The sequence below is a fragment of the Nestor notabilis genome, unplaced genomic scaffold (genome assembly GCF_000696875.1).
Source record: "Nestor notabilis isolate BGI_N333 unplaced genomic scaffold, ASM69687v1 scaffold8347, whole genome shotgun sequence".
NCBI classification, from domain to species: domain Eukaryota; kingdom Metazoa; phylum Chordata; class Aves; order Psittaciformes; family Psittacidae; genus Nestor; species Nestor notabilis.
The window spans coordinates 29,473-52,078 of record NW_009936015.1 but is presented as its reverse complement, the minus strand read 5'-3'; the positions used below and the strand labels follow the sequence as shown (position 1 = coordinate 52,078).

General features: G+C 37.2%; 1 protein-coding gene across 1 annotated transcript in view; it reads left to right on the top strand.

The window, feature by feature from the left end:
- The window catches only part of SUCLG2 (succinate-CoA ligase, GDP-forming, beta subunit), a gene marked incomplete at both ends in the record, with an annotated part of 48,812 nt that overhangs the window by 20,291 nt on the left and 5,915 nt on the right, over nucleotides 1-22,606 (top strand). The window contains 5 exons of the mRNA XM_010018121.1: nucleotides 11,600-11,699; nucleotides 11,823-11,913; nucleotides 17,730-17,882; nucleotides 18,867-18,956; nucleotides 21,476-21,572. Coding sequence (XP_010016423.1) covers nucleotides 11,600-11,699; nucleotides 11,823-11,913; nucleotides 17,730-17,882; nucleotides 18,867-18,956; nucleotides 21,476-21,572 — 531 coding nt within the window. The remainder of the gene's footprint in view (nucleotides 1-11,599; nucleotides 11,700-11,822; nucleotides 11,914-17,729; nucleotides 17,883-18,866; nucleotides 18,957-21,475; nucleotides 21,573-22,606) is intronic.

The following is a 22,606-nucleotide window of genomic DNA, read 5'->3' as shown; positions in this document are numbered from 1 at the left end:
CAAAATATCTACCCACAAAAGGTCAATTTGACGAAATTGCACTCTTGAGAATTGACAGGACCACGCTATACAGTAATTTTCAATACAAGAATTCTGGAGATTTAAATATAGGTACATTTTGAAAGGGATACAGTCCCCATGACTTTAAATGTCATCAATGGACATTTGATGCCTAAGCTTATAATTTTTCTTCCTAATGCTTCTTGTTTAGCAAAATCTCTTGTTAATATTATCCCCAGGCAATGTGCAGATTATAAGACTCATTTATAATGTGAGTGAACGTGTTGACATCTGACTGTACTAGAGTTGAATCTTGCTTTTCGGGTACCCACAGTCAGCACGTGCTCTGCACATCTGGAGTCTTACACCAGACAATAAAATACCTCTGCCCATCAGCTTGACTTCCAATAACAGGCAGCAGTAAAAGCTTTTATCCAAGGTGCTTAGAAGGAAACTTCTCCCCTTATGTATGCTTTATTCTAGAAAATGTCCATTGGGGCAGGTAGCCTTATTTCCATTTTACAGTAAGAGACTTTGTTATCTAAGTTCAGGTACTTGGATGGGATTTCCCAATCTAGCTGCTCTACAGTCTGCACATACACAAGACATAATATGGGGCAGGAAGGAAGAAGGTGGCTGTTAGGGGAAGCAGCAGAAGTTTCATTTACTTGGAGTAGATTAGTTTCTCAATTGGAGTTGCACATCTGTGTTGGACAGTGTGAATTCTTACTCACTGAAAAAAGACAAGGTCATGTAGTAAGTTGAGGTTCCCTCATTCCAGTCCAGTCTCTGACACATGGATGTAAGTTCTCTGACTGGCAGAACTCTGCAGGTGCTTACGGCAGGGTAGGGACAAACCTGTTAACAAATCAGTGCAGTAGGTAAAGGTGAGGAGCATCAGAATCATGGCACAAACTGTGCTACACAGATCTTCATGCAAAGTTCCAGTTTTAGAATAATTATGATCTTTGAAGCCTACACTGAGATTAATTGTAACATCCAGGGGCTACCATGCACCAGAAATGTGTGAATGGAGAAAAAGCTGAGGAAGTGTTTGGAGCTTCCTGGACATCTGCAGACATTCCAGCACTTAATTTCCTTCGTGTCATTGCAACCATATGTGTTTTTATGGGTTTCTTCTAGTGCCTAAAGATTAGAAAATAACTTTAATTGTTATTTATGAAGCACCATATGGCTCTGTAATTTTGGCTTCTCATGGAATGAGGAAAATGAAATTAATTGGAAATCACACTCAGAAATCTATTATTAAGTTAATAGAGCTAACAGCTTGTCCAGTGTCCTCATACAGAGTGTGTTGTAGCTGCATATAATAATAATCAAGTTTTATAAATCCACAGAGAAAACTAAAGGGCAAAGAGAGGCTGAGACAGGAAGAGAAGCTGCATACATTGGTACATGGTCATGAATGATGCAGCTAACAAGCTCCTAGTTAAAATCAAGGATATAACATGTTTTTGACAACTGCTTTACAGTGTGATCTAAATAATAAATATTTTCTTCTAGGCTGATGACTTAACGGCTCATCTCAGGGAATAAAAGGCTTTTGACCCGTTTTTCCACTTGCATCTTCCTCCATAATGCTAAGCAAGTAGAAACTTGTTTGGTCCAGCCAAATAAGGCATTGTAAACTTGTGTTTCTTTTGTGGCTTGTGTTCAATGAGTAGTGATAACAATTGAAACCTCAAGGTTTTTTTTCTCTTAACCTCTCCTAATACGCAGTGAGTCTTCAGAGCTGCATCTGTACAGTTTGCATTATCCTGCTTCCACCAAACAGTCAGAATTGAAGGCTTAATACAATGGTGTTAAAAAGAAGAAATCACCAAGATGAAAGACTTCAAAAATTACTAAGCTATGAAAAGCACAGTGGGACTTTTTTTTTCCACCTGTTATCTGGAACATTCCCTAAATTGCCTTTCTGCAGTGTTTTTGAAAAGTGTCTGCAGATGGTGTGATATTAAGAAAAATATCACAGAACAAAAAAGAAATCTGGAGAAAACTGTATAAAGGAAGTTATTTTTCTTCGAGGGCTAATTAATATTGGCAGGGATGCATTGTTAGGGGTGTATTCTGAATGGGTTTATGTTGAATATCTTGGTGTACCGCAGGCATATGAAGGAGTTGTATAGCTTGGTTAACTTTATGAAGCTCTTAAAGAATGTGTTCAAGTAATAAAGATTTGATGCTCTTGTAAGCATATTTTTTGGCTTTCAATCGAAATTCACCGGTGAGTCATTGATCAGGGAGATGTCCTTTTAATGGAATAATTAAGTCTGAAATATTGAATTAAATATTAACATCCTTATAATAGGTCTCCTTTAACCTTTTTCCAATATTAGATTACTTTGGCAATTGCTTCTATCTCGACGCGATGAAGAAACAAAAACGAGAGGATTGTAGTACATCCTCTCCCTTGTTAGTTGTGCTTACTGTATTACTGGTATTATCTGACAGTAAGTTGTTCTTATCACAGATGAAACTTTGTCTGCCTACAGTAGTTAATATTTACCAGTTGCCCAAAAGCTGAAATATTTCTTTTTGTACTGCTTAATGCAGTAGGGTTTTTTTTATGAATTGAAAAGCTACATACCATGAAAAGTAACATCAGTAATCCTTAGAAGGGTTTTAAGTAAACTATGTAGGAAAATATATCCAGGAATAAATATGCTTCTTATTCTGGTTGCAGTGTTTCTGTGTTCTAAATAGATATTTCTGCATTTATTTTTGTATCCCTTTTTCTCTTGTCATCTCTAAACCTTAATGTGGTGAGCTTTCTCTGTCTGTTTCAAACTTGGATAACTCTCTTAGATCTGGAGCTCTAGAAATAAGTGAGCTTTTGCCCAGAAGTCTCCGATTAGTTAACCTCCACTTGACAGGAATGAAACATCAGAACCAATTCAGATAGTTGTTTTCTTCTCGGTTTTTCTTTTCACTCTGGGTGAAATTCATTGCTACTCTGGATGGCCAGAGCTGTACCTATTCATCACTTAAGTCCCACTTACATCTGCAGCAGAACTTAAATGTCACGCAGCCCTGTGTGTATTCTCTGCCCAGCATCTTTGTTACTAGATTTTACTTCTCCATCTGGATTTTACACGTACTATCAGATGTCTGTTAGAAGCCCTGCTGGGAAAAGATTGTTTCTTTAAAATGAGGTAGTGTTTATTTTCATTGTGGAGTCTGTTATTCTTTTCTTCTTCAGATACAAAATACCTCAATAAATAAGACTACATTTGAGTGGTAAATACTGTGGTCTTAAAAATGTCCTCTTTCAAGTATGGAATTCCTGTCTGTAAATAGTTCTTAGGAATGTGCAGAAGGTTTGGGGATGGAGGGGGGGATCATTGGTTTTTTGTTGGCTGCTTTTATTTGGGGGGGAAAGGGGATTGTGTTGGTTTTGATATGGGGCAAGAGGTAGCACATCAGTGTAATTTTTTCCTCTTGCTTCAAAATCAAGGCCAGGAATCAAGTGCATATGTAGAATAGCAGCTCCAAAGCAATACTTTCCAGCTTTCTGTCTTCAGCACTACTGAGGCAGACAAGTTCTTGTATGTGATCATTTTTCCACCCAGATGTTTCCCAGGCATGATTTTCTTCAGAAGCTCAGTAAATTATTTCAGCATTACAGTAAAAACTCTGTACTTAATTCCACCACATAAGTTGGATAATGGGTGGGAATACTGGAGGACGTTTCAATACTCCTGGGCTTGATTCAGATCAAAATACTGCCAGATTTGCTGTTCTTTTGCATGTTTGGGTAGGGATTGATTTATTTGTGGTCTGAACATCTGAAAATGTGTGGTATCTAATGCAGCCCTAAACAGTGAAACAGAAAGTAAAGTATATAAGGCTAAGAGGTATAGCAGAATTATTTAATGGTAACTGTCTCTGGGAGGGAAGTGTTAATTTTGCTAAAAATGTAAATTTTCTGCTAAGATCTATTCGGTATTTTATCACTTCGGGTAAAAATGCAAACTGTGGAAGAGCTTTAGGTTTGGAGCTTCATTAAGAAATTCTTCATGAAACATGTCAAAGCGTTGCTTAGGGAAATATTTATGCATGCACTGAAACGCCAAGCTGACATTCATGTATGCTTAAAATTTAGCAGATAACTACCTGTTTGATGAAAGCATCAGTATTGTGTCACTAAGTTCTTGTAAAGTGGAATTGGACTTAATGATCTTAAAGGTCTTTTCCAACCTAGCTGATTCTATGGTGCTGTGTTGGGTACTGTGGAAGCAGGGAGCTCTCCTGAGGCTGGGCAGCGCATACAAGCGTTAAACTATCAGGTCAGTTTGTCTTGGTGTTTGCAAGGCAGTAAGAGATGACAAAACCCTTTGAAGGGCCTTAGTTCTGCCTTACTGTTCACAAACTTGCAGAAAATGGATCTAAAGCTGTTGTACCTTCAGATGTCTCCCTTTTCACACGTCCCATTCCTTGTGCTTGTGAAGGCTGTTGACTGTGCCCAGCCACCCCTGTGTGATGTGCTCCATATTTCTTATAGCTTTGTCCACTGTTTTGAAGTTTATTTTTAAAAGGCTATTGCCAGGCATAGCAGGCCTGTATGTAAAGACTATGCTTGGCAAAGAAGTAATTATCAAGTCTGTATTTGACTGGGGTTCACCTGCCACACATACTTCATTATGAATTTGTTAATACTTCCTAAGCAATGGTGGTAACTTTGCAGTTGTCTTCACTCTCTGCTTTATAACGTGAATCTCCCTGGTTTCTTGCTTATGTTTCTTGTTTTGTGCTCCATGCTTAAAAATATCTTGTACAACAACAACTCTTTTATGCTTAAAAGCAAATTATGAAAAAACTAATGTATTTTCCTCAGTTATTGTGTTTTCTACACTATGTACAAATTTCTCAAACCCATCTCTGCAGTTCAATAGTGGATAAAAGAATTAGAATCAGTCAGAGAAGACTTTGTGTCTTTTGTGCCTTACACATAATGAAGTTTTGAAAGCATTCCAGGAAAAAAAGGTGTGCGTATTGTTGCAGCTGGGAGTGAAAACAGTGTTTGTTCTTAATGACTGCGTTACTTAAATGCTACATTTAAATTCCATAAAGCCTGTTCTCTGAATTGCATTAAAACAAATGGTAGTGTGATATTCAACCAAGAATTTAGCACTGCCCGAGGCTGCTAACTTTATAGAATCATAGTTAGGGTTGGAAAGGACCTTAAGATATCTAGTTCTAACCCCCTGCCGTGGGCAGGGATGCCTCACATTAGACCATGTCACCCGAGGCCCTGTCCTTGAACACTGCCAGGGATGGAGCATTTACCATTAAAACATGTTTTACTTAAAATCGCAGGATATTTTGGCAAGGAAAACCTGAAATCCCTGTAAGCTTTTTGAAAGGTGAAGATGCAAAGAAAACTGTCAGCATAGTTATTTCACTATAACTATTCTTGCATGACTGGTTTTAGCAAGCAAGTCTTGTGATGTATCTGTGTATTTTATAAGGAAAATGGGTGTACTAAACCACATGATTTTACATGTCCAGATTTCTCAGTATATAATAGATTATCCTGAGAGGCTTCCATGGTAGTGTCAGGTAATAGGGATCACAAGTAATACACAAGGACAAGTATTCTTTCGCTGCTTTTACAGTCTCTTAAAGTGAAACCATCGTAAGAAAAAGATAACATTGGGCGTAATACAAAGAATATTAGGAAGTCTACAAGTTACAAGAATGAAACTGGTGGGTATAATGATGCAAGATAGATGCATGTATCAGTTTGCATGGATTTTTCTGTTTTGTTCAGTATTTACTATGCAATCTGGTGCAGGATGCTGGGTTGAGATGGCAGGTTACAGCAAGCGGCCTTCTTTGTTTTACCCATGGAATGGATGTTCCCTGAGAGCTGCACAAAAAGCTTTTGCTGTTTTCTACTTCTCAGTAGGCTTTTTTGCTCTTCCGCCAAATGAAGAACTTGTTCCTCTCCTGATTGAGTTTTCAAATGAGTTTGTAAACAGATGGGACCAACAGTAGTTTTTCTAAAGCTTGTGTCTATTACAGAGGAAATCTACTTAAAAAAATCATGAGAACTTAAGCTGACCATAGAAAATGTTAAAGCCTGGAAACAAGCAGAAATAAGATCCCATGGAGTTTTAAACAAGCATTTACAGTGAGCACTTTTAACGCGAGAGCTATTTTTTGGAGTCCCTGCCTTAATGTGGATATTTTTCCATGCCTTTCCATTTCCGCTGTTGGATCTACTAAGGCTCCACTTGCTGTATAAGTAATTTATCAGGTTTAACTTAAATGTAGGGCATGTGAATACTTGATTACTTTTACTCTGAGAAGGTTTAAGAGCGCAATATTAAGAGTGAGCTTTAGCTTAGCTGATTTTATCTAGCTTTAAAATTTTTATCACCGGTGAAGTGTGTAGTAATGGTTATGAAAGCAATTAATAACAGCAGTGACAGAATCAAGAGACTGACTAATTTATCCTTATAGATTTTAATGAGGCTTAAAATCTAGCAATAAATACACAATATATTCAAAAGTGTGGAGTTATAAAAAGGATGATTTATTTAACTTTAATTCTAAACCAGTCTGAAAACCAAAGGTTGTAGAAAGTACACGTGTAAGAATATAATTTTTTTTGCTGTTACAGAGCAGAAGAATAAAAATACCAGAGGAAGAGAGTTTAAAGTGAAAGGGGGGAAACAATTGTTTAACTTCATTCTAAAGACCTCCAAGCACACTAATAGTTTTGTATCATCTTGTGGACAGCTTCTTTTTCTCATCTCAATCTACCTACTTGGCACAGCATGGGAACGGTCTCAGACGCTGCATCCCTGGAGCTCTTAGAGGATGGGGAGCAGTGGAAGTGGTAGCAATACTTGCTCCTTGGGAAAAGCTGTCTCAGATTTCAGAGCAAGTCTGTGTAGAGACCCATATGTGAAAAGTTATTACAGCAACTTTAAGATTCAGTGTTTGATTTGGGAATTAGGTTTTATTACAATTTTTTATTATTGTGTTATGTTTATTATAATCTTCCTTATACCTTGTATTCTTGTTTCTTATGCTGAAGTAAGTATACCGAGTGTCTCTGGGCAGGAGTATTGTTAAAAAGTAATAAGCACCTGACAGGATCTTGCCTGAACAGTGTAACAGGATTGCTGAAATTGGAAAAATTAATTACAGCTGGTCTTTCCCAAAGGGAAGCTAGAAACTCAGGTGGTAGTGGTAACATTAGAACAAGAAAAAAGCAAGCAACAATAATAGAACAGGACAGATGAGACTGCAGAAAGTAGGTTTCCTTACTGGCGGATCAGCTAGAGGTAAAAAAACCCAAACCAACCCAAACTTGACCGCTTCAGGCCCTTTCAGGACTTGTCAGGGGAGCCCCATGTTTTGGAAGACAAGCTCTTAGCTGCAGAGATACAGTTGGAGAGATGTTATGTAGAACCCTTACAGGACAGTTGGAGGAGTTGTGTTAACCCCTGTTGCCTTTGTGGGAGCGACTCTTGTGTGTTTGCAAGCACAGTGTTTGTACTCATTTTTGGGTCAGTAAGGAGATGGTGCTTCTCTAAGACCTTGATTTGGCATGTCCTTAAATTTGTCTTCATTGCTCTGCTCCCATGACACTGGGTTGCTTCCATCTCTTTTGCAACGTGTGTTAAGCTCATTGCAATAGAGATCACTGCATTTTCCAGAGATGCTTTGCTGCTGCTGCAGTACTTATAGTGCTGCCAGGGTTTGGAATCAGCCCTTGCGTGGTCAGTTACCTTACATTGGGGTTAAAATACACTAGTGTAATATGTAATATGCATTTTTAAAGAGGTGCAGATGCTAATTAATTTTCACAGGTGCCCTGCAGATGGAGAAGTCGAACTGCTGAAAGTCACAGGGTGAGACAGAAATGTCATTAGGATTTTGTGTGAGACCTCCCTTCCAGTCCAATGCTCTAATTCTGTAGCATAGAAGGCCTTGCCGAAGTAGTCCTGGGTACCCTTTGAGAGAAAATCTTTTGTTCATAAGGAGGCAAGAACCAGGCTTATTCCCACACCATCTTACATTGTCTGTTCTTTACAGTAGTTTATTTTTGATAAGCCACAGCACATTTGAATGTAACTGTTAACATGCCTAATTTGCAATCACACAGTCGTATCAATAATAATGGAAAGTTGTTCACAGGTAATAAATTGGCATACCATATAAGTAGCTGAGCTGTGGCTCTCAGTATATTGTTTCATGATCAAGAATTCAGTAGTTAAATATACACAGCAGTGGGCTGAGAACAAGCTGTTCATTTTTGCTGCAAGTAGTACCAGTGGACCAGAGTAATCATAGCTCCCAAAAGAGGACTGATTTTATTGATTTAAATAGGCTTTCATTATAGAACTGAGCCTATTACAGTTGCAAGGAGTATCACTGCCATTTGTATTCACAGCACTGACCGAAGGGAAGGTGAATTGTTGAATCCAATGTAGAGGATGCTTGTCCCTTGGAGTTTGCTGAAACATCTGAATTTAGTTAAAAGTACTTAAAACTTTTTTCCTATGTGGTCAGATTTCATTTTAATTTTAGAACTGTGGTTAGACCCAACTACACTTGTGAAATTTTAATCTCTCAGGACTTCTCTGAGGAGCAAAGGTCTTGCTTATTTATTGGCATCTGACTTGGGGGCAAGCTGTATTTTGCTCCCTTTTGTTTTATTTAAGGACTCTTTGGAAATGTTCATGCCTCTTTCTTTAGTAGATGAATTGAAAAAAGGACAAATACAAGGTTCAGTGAATAAACTGTAAAGTCTGAGATATTAATATTCAAGTTATAATTAGTTAAGAACACATGCTGTTACCAGAAACGCGTCATTAATCTGCATGGAGCAGTTTGCGGCTATTTGCTGCTAAATTAGTGACACTTAAAAGCAGTCTTTTTTGGTATTGGTTTGAATGGTGAAGAAAATGTTAAATCTGTCACAAAACCAACAAAAAATAGATGAATGCACGTTTAAGCAGCAGTCTGTTGTATCATTGGGGATTTGGGGGATTTTATGGGGGGTGTTTCTGTATTTACACTGATGCTTGCCAGTCAGTGGACATACACAGAAGTTCATCGAAGCCTTAATTATCAAATTCAGTGCTGTTAGAAACATTACACTATACTTTATGGTGATGTAAAGATGTGTTTCTTGTGCTAGATTCTCTGCAGATTGGTATTTATAAGTGCACAGCCCTGCTTAACCGTTTTTGCAGTGTTACAGCGGCGGTTTGGAAGGGTGCTAATGGAAATTAGTTACAGCTTTTTGTTTTTAATGGGTGTAATCCTGACTTTACATACTGTTCTTAAGAATTTTAACACTTACTATTATTAGAGCCTCCAAGTGAACGTGGGTTACTTCAAATATTCCAGCTAAACGCACATTTTTCTTTTGGGGTAGTCTTTCATAACATAATTTGGCAATTCAAGTAGGAGATAACAAAAACCATGTGAGCATTTCTACAGACCAGCTCTCTAAATAAAATGCTGACAGTAAGTACTGAATCAGCTTGGTAAGTACTGGACCAAGCCTAGTTCCTGTATGATAAGATCTGGCTGGTTTACTTCATTTTACAGAGCCTGGCCAGGTAACTGTTGAATTAGATTGCTTCCTGTTGGTTTCCCTAAGGGCAAGAAGAACCTCCTGTAGTGTGCTCTGCTGAGCTGCTGTATTGATTAGTTCTTCAGGTCTAATCTTTACATGGTTATACTTGCTTTTTAGTGTATTTGTTTATGAATTTGATAGTTGTTTTTCTTATTTTATTGCCTTGATAGTTCTCCAGAGGATTATTAAAATGCACACATTAATTTCTCTCCCTAGCTTCCTTTGTTGTAGTCAAATGGAGATAATCAGCACTTGTATAGCATGTTGGTTAGGAATGAGGGTAATGCTCACTCACAGAACTGATATCAGGTATCACTGACAATCAAAACTCACATCGTTGGGATGGTTGGCACCTCAAATCCATGTAATTAAATGCTTCCAGCATCTATTAACAATGTTAGATTAGATTCTTTTTTGCAGCAGCTATTGTTATTTGAACAGTTTGTTGCTGCAGGTTGGAAAGTGATTTATAGTTTTAATTAATCTTAATAATTATTGTGCTTAGGAAACATTCGATATAGAACTTTGTTGCATTTAAATTTCCTTGTTATCTGCCTTGCAGTGGCATGAGTAATAGGGAGCCCTGAACATGAATATATTGGAATGCATGAAGTATTTTCAAGGAGAGTGCTTTTAAGGTTCAGAATGATATATGTCAAATGTTAATGAATGGGTAAACACATGAAAGGATTTTGCATTGAGAAGCTTGGAAATAAGATATCTTCTAGTACAGTACCTCCAATAGCTGTGTTAAAATGCATTCCCATCTTAATACGGGAAATAGAATATTTATGCTGTAATATGTATTCTATCCCAACATCCAACTTCTTTTCTAGTTGCTGAAATTTATTATACTGGAACTTTGAAGTGAGGCTGTATCAGAGCTGGTCTGCACCAAAAATTGCCATAACTTCACACTTCTATTTAATAATCTGTAAAACGTTTTTTATGTAATTCGAGCCTAGAAAACCTGTGTTTGTTGGAATAAAAGTATTTGTATCATCTGTGCTGCTTAAAGAGTAAAGTTGTCCATTTAGCAACAAATACTTGTTTTCTTGCATACTTGTGTAGAATATTGCAATTTGAGGTGTGGCCTAATCCAAACATCACTGAAATCGGAGATTTCCACAGGCTTCAGAAAAGATGAATTTGCAAAATACCTGGCATTATTATGATGAATGTGCAGTGTGACAGTAGTCAGTATTAATAAATATCTTGCAGGCGCCTGGCAGGTCTTTATGGTTCAAGAAGCTGCTATGGTCCATGGAGCTGCAGAGATCAGGAGTGATGTTTTTGTTTAGTTGTTTGTTTTTAGTTTTCCTTTCCCCCTGATTTGTAAGGATGTCAGAATTGCTTCTGCTTCCAGTGTAGGTCTTGGTGCAATTGCTTTTGTCAGTGTGTCTTGCTGCACTTTTTCGTTACTAAGATACTGCTACACTCCGATTGCCAAAGATTCAAATGATGCCTCACAAACAGATGGACGTGTTTTCACAGCTACTGCCCTTGCACTACACTTACCTGCCCTTTGGAGATAGGGATTTCTTCTTTTTTGCTTACATATATGTTCAGAGGAAGGAATGGAATTATTTTCCTTGATGAACATTCATTTGTTGTGCGTTCAAGACAAAATACGCTCTGATTCATGTTTTAAATACCATGCCATAGTGTAAGTCATCAAACTGTATGCTGATTGTCTCAATTGTTGTGCAGGCCGTGTAGCATTAATAGCATGGGTTTGATCTAAATAATGAGAGATTTTTCCAGCTAATAAGTAGTGTATATTTATCCCTTAATAAGTCTTTTTTTTGCAGGGTTGCTTCACAAAAATGCTGAATTGACACTTGTTTTATTGCTCACAAGTTACAAACAACTTCTTGTTATTTTAAAGGGTCTAACCTGGAAATGTGTTTTAAACTGAAACTAGCAAGCTTGATTAAATTATGCACAATAAATAACAATGTGTTTTTCCTTTTTCAGAGGCAAAGGAAATTGTTCTGAAGGCACAGATTCTGGCTGGAGGGAGAGGAAAAGGTATTTTCAATAGCGGATTGAAAGGAGGAGTTCACCTAACAAAAGAGTAAGTCTTTAAAATTGAAATAGCATAAATAATTCTGATGTAGTATTTACGCTGTTTACAATAACTGTGTGAGTGTTCCTTTTAATATCTTGTAATAAACTAACATTTCACCTTTATTTGTAGCCCTAAGACTGTTGAACAGCTTGCTAAACAGATGATTGGGTACAATCTGTCAACAAAACAAACTCCAAAGGATGGTGTGCCTGTTAAAAAGGTAAGTTTTTTGCCTTGTGAAAGTTGAGAACTGTGTTCAGCTGCAGTTTTGCATTAATATACTGGAGCGTATGACATAGATTTGTTTTTTTCATTCCTTTTTCCAATGCCTGATTGATTGCAGCTAATTGACAAAAGAAATGTTACTTTTTCTTTCATTGTGTGTATTTTGTCCATCCATTTCAGCATAGCTAGTGGTGCAAAATGAATTCATTTCTGCTACCTGTGTTGAAGGGAGTCCTATATCATAGGTTCATTCTTGATCAAATACATACTAAATGCTAGCATAACTTACTGTAGCATTAACTGTAAATGTTTATTGGTGTTCTTCTTAGAGATGTAATGTATGCATATTTACCTGTAGTAATAATAGCATCTGTATTTCATACACCCTCAGCTTTGGGCAGCTATTACTGAAGATAGAGACAGATTATTTTCAGAGAGTCAGAGAATGGCTTGGGTTGGAAGGGACCTTTAAATTCCATCTATTCCAAACCCCCTGTAATGAGCGGGGACATCTTCAACTAGACCAAGAGCCCCATCCAGCCTGACCTTGAATGTTTCCAGGGATGGGGCATCTATCACCTCTCTGGACAGCTCGTGCCAGTGTTTCACCTCCTTAATTGTAAAAGATTTCTTCCTTATATCTCGTCTAAATCTACCTTCTTTTAGTTTAAAACCATTACCCTTTGTCCTGTCACAACTGGACCTACTAAAAAGTTTGTCTCCATCTTTCTTATAAGACCCCTTTAAGTATGCATGGGTTTGCATGGGAATGATCTCAATTTAAAGAAATAAAAAAGGCATTTGAAAGTAGATTCTTCCTAACTTGTCGCAGATACAGGGTAAAATGCGGGTATGGTAGTGGTTCAGCTAATATATGGCAGTTCATTTACCTATAATGGAACATATTGCAAGGTGACGAGATTTACTTCAGCATAAATGTATTGCTTTACTGAGAAAGGACTTTCATACAGGTATGTAGTCAAGAGCCACGCTCCTAGTATTTGATGCCAAGAGATAATTTGGCATGAGCTGAAAAGAATTACAGTTCACTTTTAATATACCGGGAACAGCTTGGTATATTAGCATAGAAGGGGAACACCTGTCTGGAAAGATACTGTCTAATGAGGGCTGGAGGATGTAGCTCAGGCAGTTCTTCTCTTGGGGAGAGCAGATTACCATCACTCCTCATAGGTGTTGTTAAAAAGAAATACTAGATATTAAAAAGAAGGAACAGTATTACCAAGGCACGTCTGTCAGAGATCGTGATAATACTAAGGGTATAAAAAAGGATATACATTTCCCATATAAGGCACTCTGCTTTGAAGAATTTGTATCGTAAAAGCAGTTTTCTTTTATAAATTCAGTGGGTTTATTCTTTTGCCCTATTTGATCTGCTTTGAATACAGCAATACAGGAAATTTCAGTGTTTGAGTGCAGGTCTGTTCATTTACATATTCACTTCTGAAAAAGAAACCTCTAATTTTCTTTCAGATTGATAGAAATGAACGAAAGGTATTGGGTGTTGGGGTTTTTGAAATGGATTATTCAAGGGATTTATAGCAGGATTACTTTTTTACCATGTACAGAATAGCTGTAGAAGATTTAACTTGTAAGTGCTTTCTTGACCATCCACACTTTGAACAAACAATGGTCAAGAGTAAGCACCTAGGGCATATGTGAAGTTTAAGGTGATACGTTGGTGGTACAGGAAAGTATACAGCCTTGATAGACCGTGTATTTTTCCTTTGCTATAGAGCTACATGGAAACTTTTCAGGACAAATATTTCAAGTGTTTAAATATTGATCCATGATAAACCAGTGTGGTGCTTTTCACTGGGAGAAGCTGATCATCTATTGTCGTGGGCTTCCATTCTGATTATAGACTTAGCTTTTAAAAGCCCTAGGACAATTCGTGTCTTCATTGTATACATATTTGTCAGGGTAATAGTATGGTTTATGTTTTTGGTGTTGAAATCTTGATTCTTGGTAATTTATGGCAAGAGCAGACACCCTGTTTTAAATTAATTATACAGCAGTTCGGCCCATGGCGTGCTAATGGTTTCCCCATTGCTTTTTTTGTTTAAAAGATTCATCTAGGTCATCAAAAGACCATTTCCCAGAAAACTTAATGTTTTCTCAAGAGCATTTACCTTATGGTAATGCTCTTAAGAAACCATGGGCAAACAACAGTAGTATGATTAAAAGTGTAAGTTTAGCTATGTCTAAGATGGCATTTAATGCAGTGGGTAGTTAGTGCACAGAAAATGCTAGACACTCTTTGAGCTTGCTAAGAGCAGTGGGGAAGTTGAGATTTAATAGCTGGCATTTTTGTTCTATTTCAAGGCAGAAGCTTTCTCTGTATGTGAATGTAAGTGTATGTGTGTGTACATGTACTTAAAAGAAAATTGCAGTTCAGGGAGAAAAGAAAAGGCATGTTTTTAGGTTTTGTAGGTTTTAAACTTTTTTATGTTCTGTGAAGTTTGAATGAACTCATATGTTTTAAAAAATTAAGGTAATACATGTTTTTCAGAAGGAAAATAGTTATTAAGTCACTTTCTGTGGGGCAATCAATGAGCTAGTGTCAAGTCAGGGAGTGGAAGTTGCATACCTTTGACATGTGTTTATAAGGAAGGAATAAAAGACAGAAATTTTGTACAATTAGAGTAATTTCAGAGCAGAAAATGGAGTTTTCAGCTTCCTTTGCTTGTGTACCTACTGTGGAATTTAAAGCGTTTTGGTGCTTCTTTAGACTGATGTTTCTCAAATAAATAGAGTTCTCCTCAGTTCCCTTGTAACTCGGAAGCTATTTTGTGAGTTTACATAAAATTCTCTTATGGAAGTTTGGAATTTGGAGAGCCTGGTTATCTGAGGAGACAGTCTTCTCTTATCATGACAACCTGAGACTTAGTTACCTGGGTTTTCTCTCCAAGCAGTAACAACTAACATTTTAAATATCTGATTCAATATAAAAGAGCTGTTACAGTTACCCTTATGAAATTAGATGTGTAACTTAAACTTTTAGGTACCGATTTCTTTTTAAGAAGGAAAGGTTGAAGTTGCCAGGTATTTTTAAATAAAACTGATTTTCCCAGGACACTTAAAATACAAACCTGATGTGGTAAAGACATAACGATGCTTCACATTGTTTATCATAAGCAAAATGGGCAAAACATGGAAGGGTCAACAGTTACTCAGTTTCACTACCCTTAATTGTTCATTGATGTGTTTGTGTTAGTTTTGTCATGTAAGTGATAGGTAAACTTTAAGACATAATATTTAAAAACCTTGAATGTTAATTTCCCTTGCTTTGCTCTGCACCAGACAGGGAAGATGGTGAAGGAAAGTAACTGTTTTATTGGGAAAAATGAGAGATATTACACATCTGACAATTTTTACTCTACAGTAAACCTGCCTACCACAGAGTACGTGGACTCTCAATAGTTTTGTGCGTTAAGACAGAGAAGTATTTGAGGATATTGACATGGTGAATAAATAGTGAGGACAATCACTTGGGTCGTAAGCAGCATTTGAATAGATACCTGATTTAATAATATAAGTTCCACCTGCTATGCTTGCAAATGTATCCCTCGAGACTTGTTGAGTGGATTCCCATCCTAAGTCTGGCCCTGATCCTGAGCATGGCGGAAACTCTCTGAACAGCTCAGACAAGATCCAGTTGGTTTTATTTGAGTTATATCTAAAACAATTGACTCACGTTTTTCAGATACACTGATGCAGGACATATAAGAAGGTGAAAACATGCATGCAGGTAAAAAGTAACAAATCAAAGATACATTTCATATCTTTGCTTTTTAATTTGTCACATCTTAGTAGGTAGCCAAGCTATGTTTCTGAAGTTGGCTTTTAGCATCCCTTTATAGTAGCATAGAACAGGCAGATGCTTTTTAAGTAGTTAGTTTCTTAAGTTCTTGCTTGTCTCCTTCACCGTAGTTTTCTTTAGTTTGCCCTTGAACAGTTGCTATTTGGACTTTTACTTTGCATCACCCTATGTAAAAGTAGAAGGACACCAAATTACTATGTTTCCAAGTCAAAACCCCCAAAAAGAAACAGCATCTTTCCTTCCATTCTGATCACGGCTTTATTTAATTCCTTGTTTCTTACTTTTTATTTCATGTTCTGGTAAGATGTACAGTCAGGCAGAAGGTACATACAGTTTTTCTTGTGTAGTCCAGAGTAGAATGTCAAAAAAGCAACTTGTCTATAGCCTTTGAACTCTGAATTCCCCAACAAGACTTACTTGATTGAACGCATCTTGCCAGGTGGGCAGAGGTTTAAGACTGCAGGTGTATACATACCATTTGGATCTAAGGAGTCTGAATTACTAACTGATGAATTAATTTCAAGTGAATTTCACCTTACGTTTCGTTGGGAGTGATGAACTTCATCTACAATCATTGTTCAAAATTGTCACTTTATAAACAGGCCATGTTAGAAAGATGTTGCCACCTAATCCTAATACTAACCTCAGGGAAGTGATTTTTCTAACTTCTATTACTTCCATTGAAAGATAAGAAATAGTAGCTCTGCTAAGGAAGAATGTAGTTGATTGTCGTAAGGAGAAGTGATAGTGCTCTTTTAGTTGCAGAGGTGGCTGCTTTCAGGTTGAAAAGCAGAACCATATACAGAATGGAACTATAGTTTTTGCATCTGAGATGATGGCACCTATAATTATCACAATGAACAATTAGTAATGATCATATGCAGATTTGAAGAACATTTGGGGGAATTTATCAAAAAATAGTTTTAGGAGTCCTTTGCCAAGTATAAAATGACTTAATCTCTGAAATTGCTTCAATAGCAATATTGTTAAACTATTGCAAAAACTGGCAGTTCAGCTGAAGAGGAAGCTATAGTTACTGTAATACTGAAATGGAAAGGACTTTGTGTTTAGCATGTTTTTAGGAGGAAAGAAAAAATCATGACAAAGAATTTATCTGGACCATTTTCAGCCCAATTTTAATGCGAGTACATCTAGATTCCAAACATGTAGGATTTGAGTCATCTGTTGTGTTGTGTGCTGAGGTATCTGTCAGATACTGGGACAAAAGGGCTCTGTAGTTTATAGTAAAAAGTAGAAATTAGTAGCTTTTTGGGAAAAATAAAGTTTTATGTTTCTAGATTGTGCCAGTATCTGAAGGTCACACATCTGCTTGTCTCTAAACTGAAAGCAAAAACCTGGATGGCAGAATCATTTTTAACCCCATTTCCTTAGGAAGTACTTAGGCAGGTCAGGAATTCAGTGCTGAGATTGTAAGTGTAGAAGGGCCTTCTGTCAGAATGAGAAAGAGAACTTAAGCCTGAGGATTTACTGGTGAGGAATGGCACTACTGATGAGATGCTTCTGAAAGCCAGTGTACCCTCTCTCGTACCTATGTGATTTGCAAACTGTACTCCCTTGTGATTCAAGTTTTTCTGGGGTCAGCACTTTAAAGTGCATGTAAAAATTTAGTATAGAGGATTTCAACAACAGCTTCAGTTCTCCTCTTGGAACCCCAACAATTAGGTGTTCCTGGATTGCTCTGCTTGTTACATGTCCCAGTGAGAACAGCAGCATCAGGGGAGTCTGTTATATAGGGAGAGAGGATTTCTTTGGGAAGAGATCACTGGGTCATAATATCTTGTAAAAGCAGTGAAACAAGAATTTCTTTTCAGGACAGCAAGTATCAAACTGCTGTGTTTTAAGGCAATGCAGAAACGTGAGCCACTATGTTCTCTGCTTCACCAGCTAGATGGACCAGTCAGAACTGTCATTGTTTCGGGCCTTTTCTTTTTCACTATATTCATTTTTAGGTGATGGTTGCAGAAGCACTGAATATTTCCAGGGAAACATACTTCGCCATTTTGATGGACAGAGCCTGCAATGGACCTGTTATGGTTGGCAGCCCACAGGGTGGTGTTGACATAGAAGAAGTTGCAGTTACTAGCCCAGAGCTTATCTTTAAGGTATTAATATAATATTTTACACTAAAAATTTTCCTTGTCAGTTATCCAAAAGAATATATTCCCCCCTTCCCCCTTTCTCCTTCCATTTTTCCTTCTTCCACGTATGGGAAGAAGAACAATAAGAACCATAAAAATTATCTCACCAAATAGGGGGCCAGACCTATCATCTAGTAGATGAATGAAGTATGTTTAACATCTGATTTCGTCAGTGTCTGTGTCTCCAGCTCAATTAGAAAAAGAGCTTAAATCTGGCTTTTCTGTGATACATTACACTTAATACCTGATATGTTTCATGACTGAGTTTCACTTTCAGGTAGGTACACAGTTTATTCACAAGTGGGTCAGTGCCAGCATACTTACTGTTTCTATCATTGGTTATTTTTTCTGACAGAATTGTTAATTATTTCTTTGTACCTGGGTGACTTTTGCAGCTGAAATACAACTGTTGTAATTGCTTTCTTAACGACGGCTACATTTAAGTATTCTTCGTGTTACTGTGGCATGATAATGAGTAGACAAGCCATTAATCTGGGAAAATAATTGATACAATCAAGTGTAATTATTCAAACAGTTATAAAAATATTTAATGTGCATTCTAAAAATTATATAAACGTTCCAGTGTTACTGGGCAGTGACACCCATTGCCTTGAAAGTATTCCAGAAGATGTCATAAAAATTAACAGACTAAATAGTCGTCAACGCCATCTGTACAGTAATTAAAAGTGAAAACTGGTGTCACATTGTCTTGTCAGAATGCCACCCTGAAGAATTCTATATCTTTTTGGAAGGACTGTTTTGGAGTTGGTGTGGTAATTATAACATACCCTATAGGCAGCTGCTGTAGCCTCAGTCTTGGAGAGCTTTGGCAAACAGCCATGCTTTAATTACTCATTTGCAAATGTATACTAAGTGTTTTTCTTTTGAAGTTCTAAATCTCCATTCAGGTTGAATATTTAGTTATATTTATGCACGTTATTGTTGCAGGAGGAAATAGATATTTTTGAAGGCATAAAGGATCATCAGGCATTGCAGATGGCAAAAAATTTGGGATTTAAAGGACCTTTGCAACAGAAGGTAACTTGACTATTCCCTCCGTTTTTTACTGAGGACTTTTTAGCCCAGCCATACAATAAATGCTTTCCAAATAGACATGAAAAGCCAAGTGTCCATTAGATCAGGACTGTTTTGACATTTTAAATACTAAATGTCACCTAGTTAATTGTCATCAGGCTTTAACCTTTTGAGTAAGGTCCTTATTGTTTCAAAGTGAAAGTTTCTGGTCTTTGGTGACAACATGCTGTTACACCACATGGGATTCTTTTGATTCTGCTGGAGCTCACTGAATTACATGTTAGAGGCTTATTGGAAAATTTGGCCCTTAATATGGGAGAAGTAAAAGTGATCTCTCTGGGTAATTGAAGCTTTTTTTTTCAACTCAAACCCAAAATGTTGCCAGCTTGTTGTCTTTTCAGTATCTCTTTTCTATGTGTGTGTATATATATAGAGAGGAATTCCATACTGTACACAAATGTGCAAGATATTTTGCCTTTATGAATCATTTTGCAGAGAAGAGAAAGATTGTTTATGTTACTTTTGCCTGTTTTTTCCCCCATAGTATCAAAGTGTCATTTTTGTAGAACTGCTTTATTTTTAATTCAACAGTTTTAATTATTTTCTATCCCAACCATGCAATTAAAAAGCGAATACTCATTAAGTTGATTAACACACATTTGAAGATTTAGCTGTATATCTAATGAGGAGGAATGATTATGTAGAACCTTTCAACCCTTGAAGAGTTCTGGTACTTCATAATTAACAGCAATGTATGGACTTTTCAACAATACATTTAAATAATGCTGCAGTGAATGCATTTCTTTCCTTGTGCTATCAACTCAAAGGAACTTACTGAAGCATAGGGACATAGTTCTTATTCAGACAAATCCTCATGTTTGCTTATACATTCACTATTTCTAGGTTAGGATTTTATGCTTTGCCTCAAAGAGGCTCAGTGCTTGTAAACCTTGAGAAAGAGAAGTGTTGACATTAAGTTGCCTGATTCCAAGACATAGAATCATAAAATAGAATCATAGAATGGTAAGGTTGGAAAGGACCTTAAGATCATCTAGTTCTAACCCCCGGCCATGGGCAGGGATGCCTTGCACTAGACCATGTCACCCAAGGCTCTGTCCAACCTGGCCTTGAACACTACCAGGAATGGAGCATTTATCACTTCTTTGGGCAGCCTATTCCAGTGCCTCACCACCCTCACAGTAAAGAACTTCTTCCTTATACCTAACCTGAACTTCCCCTATTTAAGTTTAAACCCATCATCCCTTGTCCTATTACTACAATCCCTGATGAAGAGCCCCTCTCCAGCATCCTGTTAGGCCCCCTTCACATACAGATACTGAAAGATGGAGCAGCCCTTAATAAACTTAAGTGATTCTGGTGCTCTGATACACTTAAAGCAGTGTACCAGGCCAGCAACAGCTTTTCAGGTTGCCCAGAATCAATGGGGGGTTGCACAGTGGGACTTGTCCCCAGTGTCACTGTTGACAGCCAAACCCATGTGGTATTAGGACAGGTTGTCAACCGAGTGTTTGTACTTCATAAGCAATTCATATGCTGCTTCCAAATAGTAACTCTTCAAATAGTCTTAAGACATGTTGATGTCCAAACTGGGATTGGAGTTGAGTCTTTCCAGTCATAATGTTTCCTTTCTTATAAATGGTGCTGTAGGAGAAAGCTAACTTCTGTCATTTTATTTCCATTCACTTTGCTTATGAGGAGAGGTCCCAAATATTTTTGTTTGTGTACTTTGGTCAATTGATCAGTAATGAAGGAGCAAATCTGAGTATTTCTTTACTAGTGCACTTCTTATCTGCAAACTTACTCGGCTAATTGGTTCATCGCACACTGACGACCTAAGGGTTTTTTTTTATGCACGTTCATGTTGCTGTTGCTTAAGCTGTTCTATTAATGGAAGAATGTTCTAAGAACAAAAGACTTGGAAGTTAGTAGTCAGTCACGATACTTTCAGCTACAGAACCAGTCACAGAGATAGATGGTGAAGAACAATAGGGAATAAGCAAGAGTAACTTGTGAAGAGTAAGCAGGATGCTTCTGACCTAGTTTCTTCAAGGAAACATTTCAGAGTGATCTAGGAAGGAAAAATGTATCTATTTATTTTTTTTCTAAAGCCATAATGTGCAGATACTGCTTTCTGGTTTCTGAATTTAGACTGATTAACGTGGATGCAACTTAGATCTCAGCATGCTGGAGAATATGTCATTATGACCTCTTCAAATTAAACTCGTCATAGTAATAGCGCTGTTTATTTTGTAGAAAATCTTCAGTTCCTGTAGTCTTTAAATGCATAAGTAGATGTTGTGCAGTACCAAAATGCTACATAATAGCTGGTTTAGATACTATACAAATATGATGAAAGAAACAGAAATAAAAGTAGGAATTATCTAGATCTAGTGCGCAGTTGAATACATTAAAAATAATCAATAATGGTTTTCCTTTTAGCCTTGAAAACATTAACTTCTGTTTTTCTTTGTGGTAATTGTAAATCACTTGGTCAAATTTAGGCAGCGGATCAAATAAAGAAGCTGTATAATCTTTTCTTGAAAATTGATGCCACTCAGGTTGAAGTAAATCCCTTTGGTGAAACTCCAGAAGGGCAAGGTAAGAAACGGAAGGAGACAAGTGAATGCATTGTAAGTCTTTATTTATGCAAACTATAAATTAAATTGCATAGAAGGCTGTAAAAGCAGCTTTGCATTAATTTCATTTTGTAATGTAATTTAAGCAACATTCATGAATATTCCCATGGCAGATTTTACATTTCAAAACCTTTCATTAATTTCATCCAAATACTCAAAGTATTGGCTTCTACATGTTATGCTTGGTGAGAAACAGTAATATTTTCTGCTTTCCTGCTCTTTGTACAAGATGGGTTATTCTTGGTTTGGGTGGGTTTTTTGTTTGGTGTTTTGTTTGGTTTGTTTCTTTGTTTTTGCTGTTAGACTGACTGAGATTGTGTGGAAGGAAACTTGTTATTCTACATGTCTAAGCATATGGGTAAGTTAAAATTTTAAGTGCATGACTACAATCTACTAGAGCACAGGAGAAGTTCCAGCTGGAACTGATGCTTAGCCACAGGGCTAAGAAGGTATAACATAAAAATAAGCCACTGGATTACATTTCACATCATTCTAGTAGTTGGTTTTCCAGCTGAGACCTTCCCTTTGTCATTTTTGTCCAACTAACTTTGACACAGACCAAGCGAGGAGGAACTGAAGGTGCCTGTGATATATTGAAATAGAGTAGGGCTGATCCAGGTGGATCATAGTTACCACCTTGCTGACTGGTTTGATGGCAGAGCAGTTTTACCCATGCATTCATTCCTTATGCCAGTATTTTACAGTATTCATGCCCCCTACCTTTTTATTTCCTGTCTTAGATTTATGTTGATAAAGATGAGATTGTAGAGCTCAGGGGGAGACTTAATGTCAAAAGGCTGTGGTTACGAGCACTAGTGATTTCCTAGTAGAGGCCCTACCCATGGGATCATTTTGTGATTTGAGAGTAGTCTTTGGAATTGGGAAGTGCTGGTGGGTTGTTACTGAGTGTTTTTATCAATGTTTGTCAAGAAAGACAGTTCCAGCGTTTCATCAACTTTATAAGCTATGCCTAAATATTAAAGTGGAAATTAGAAA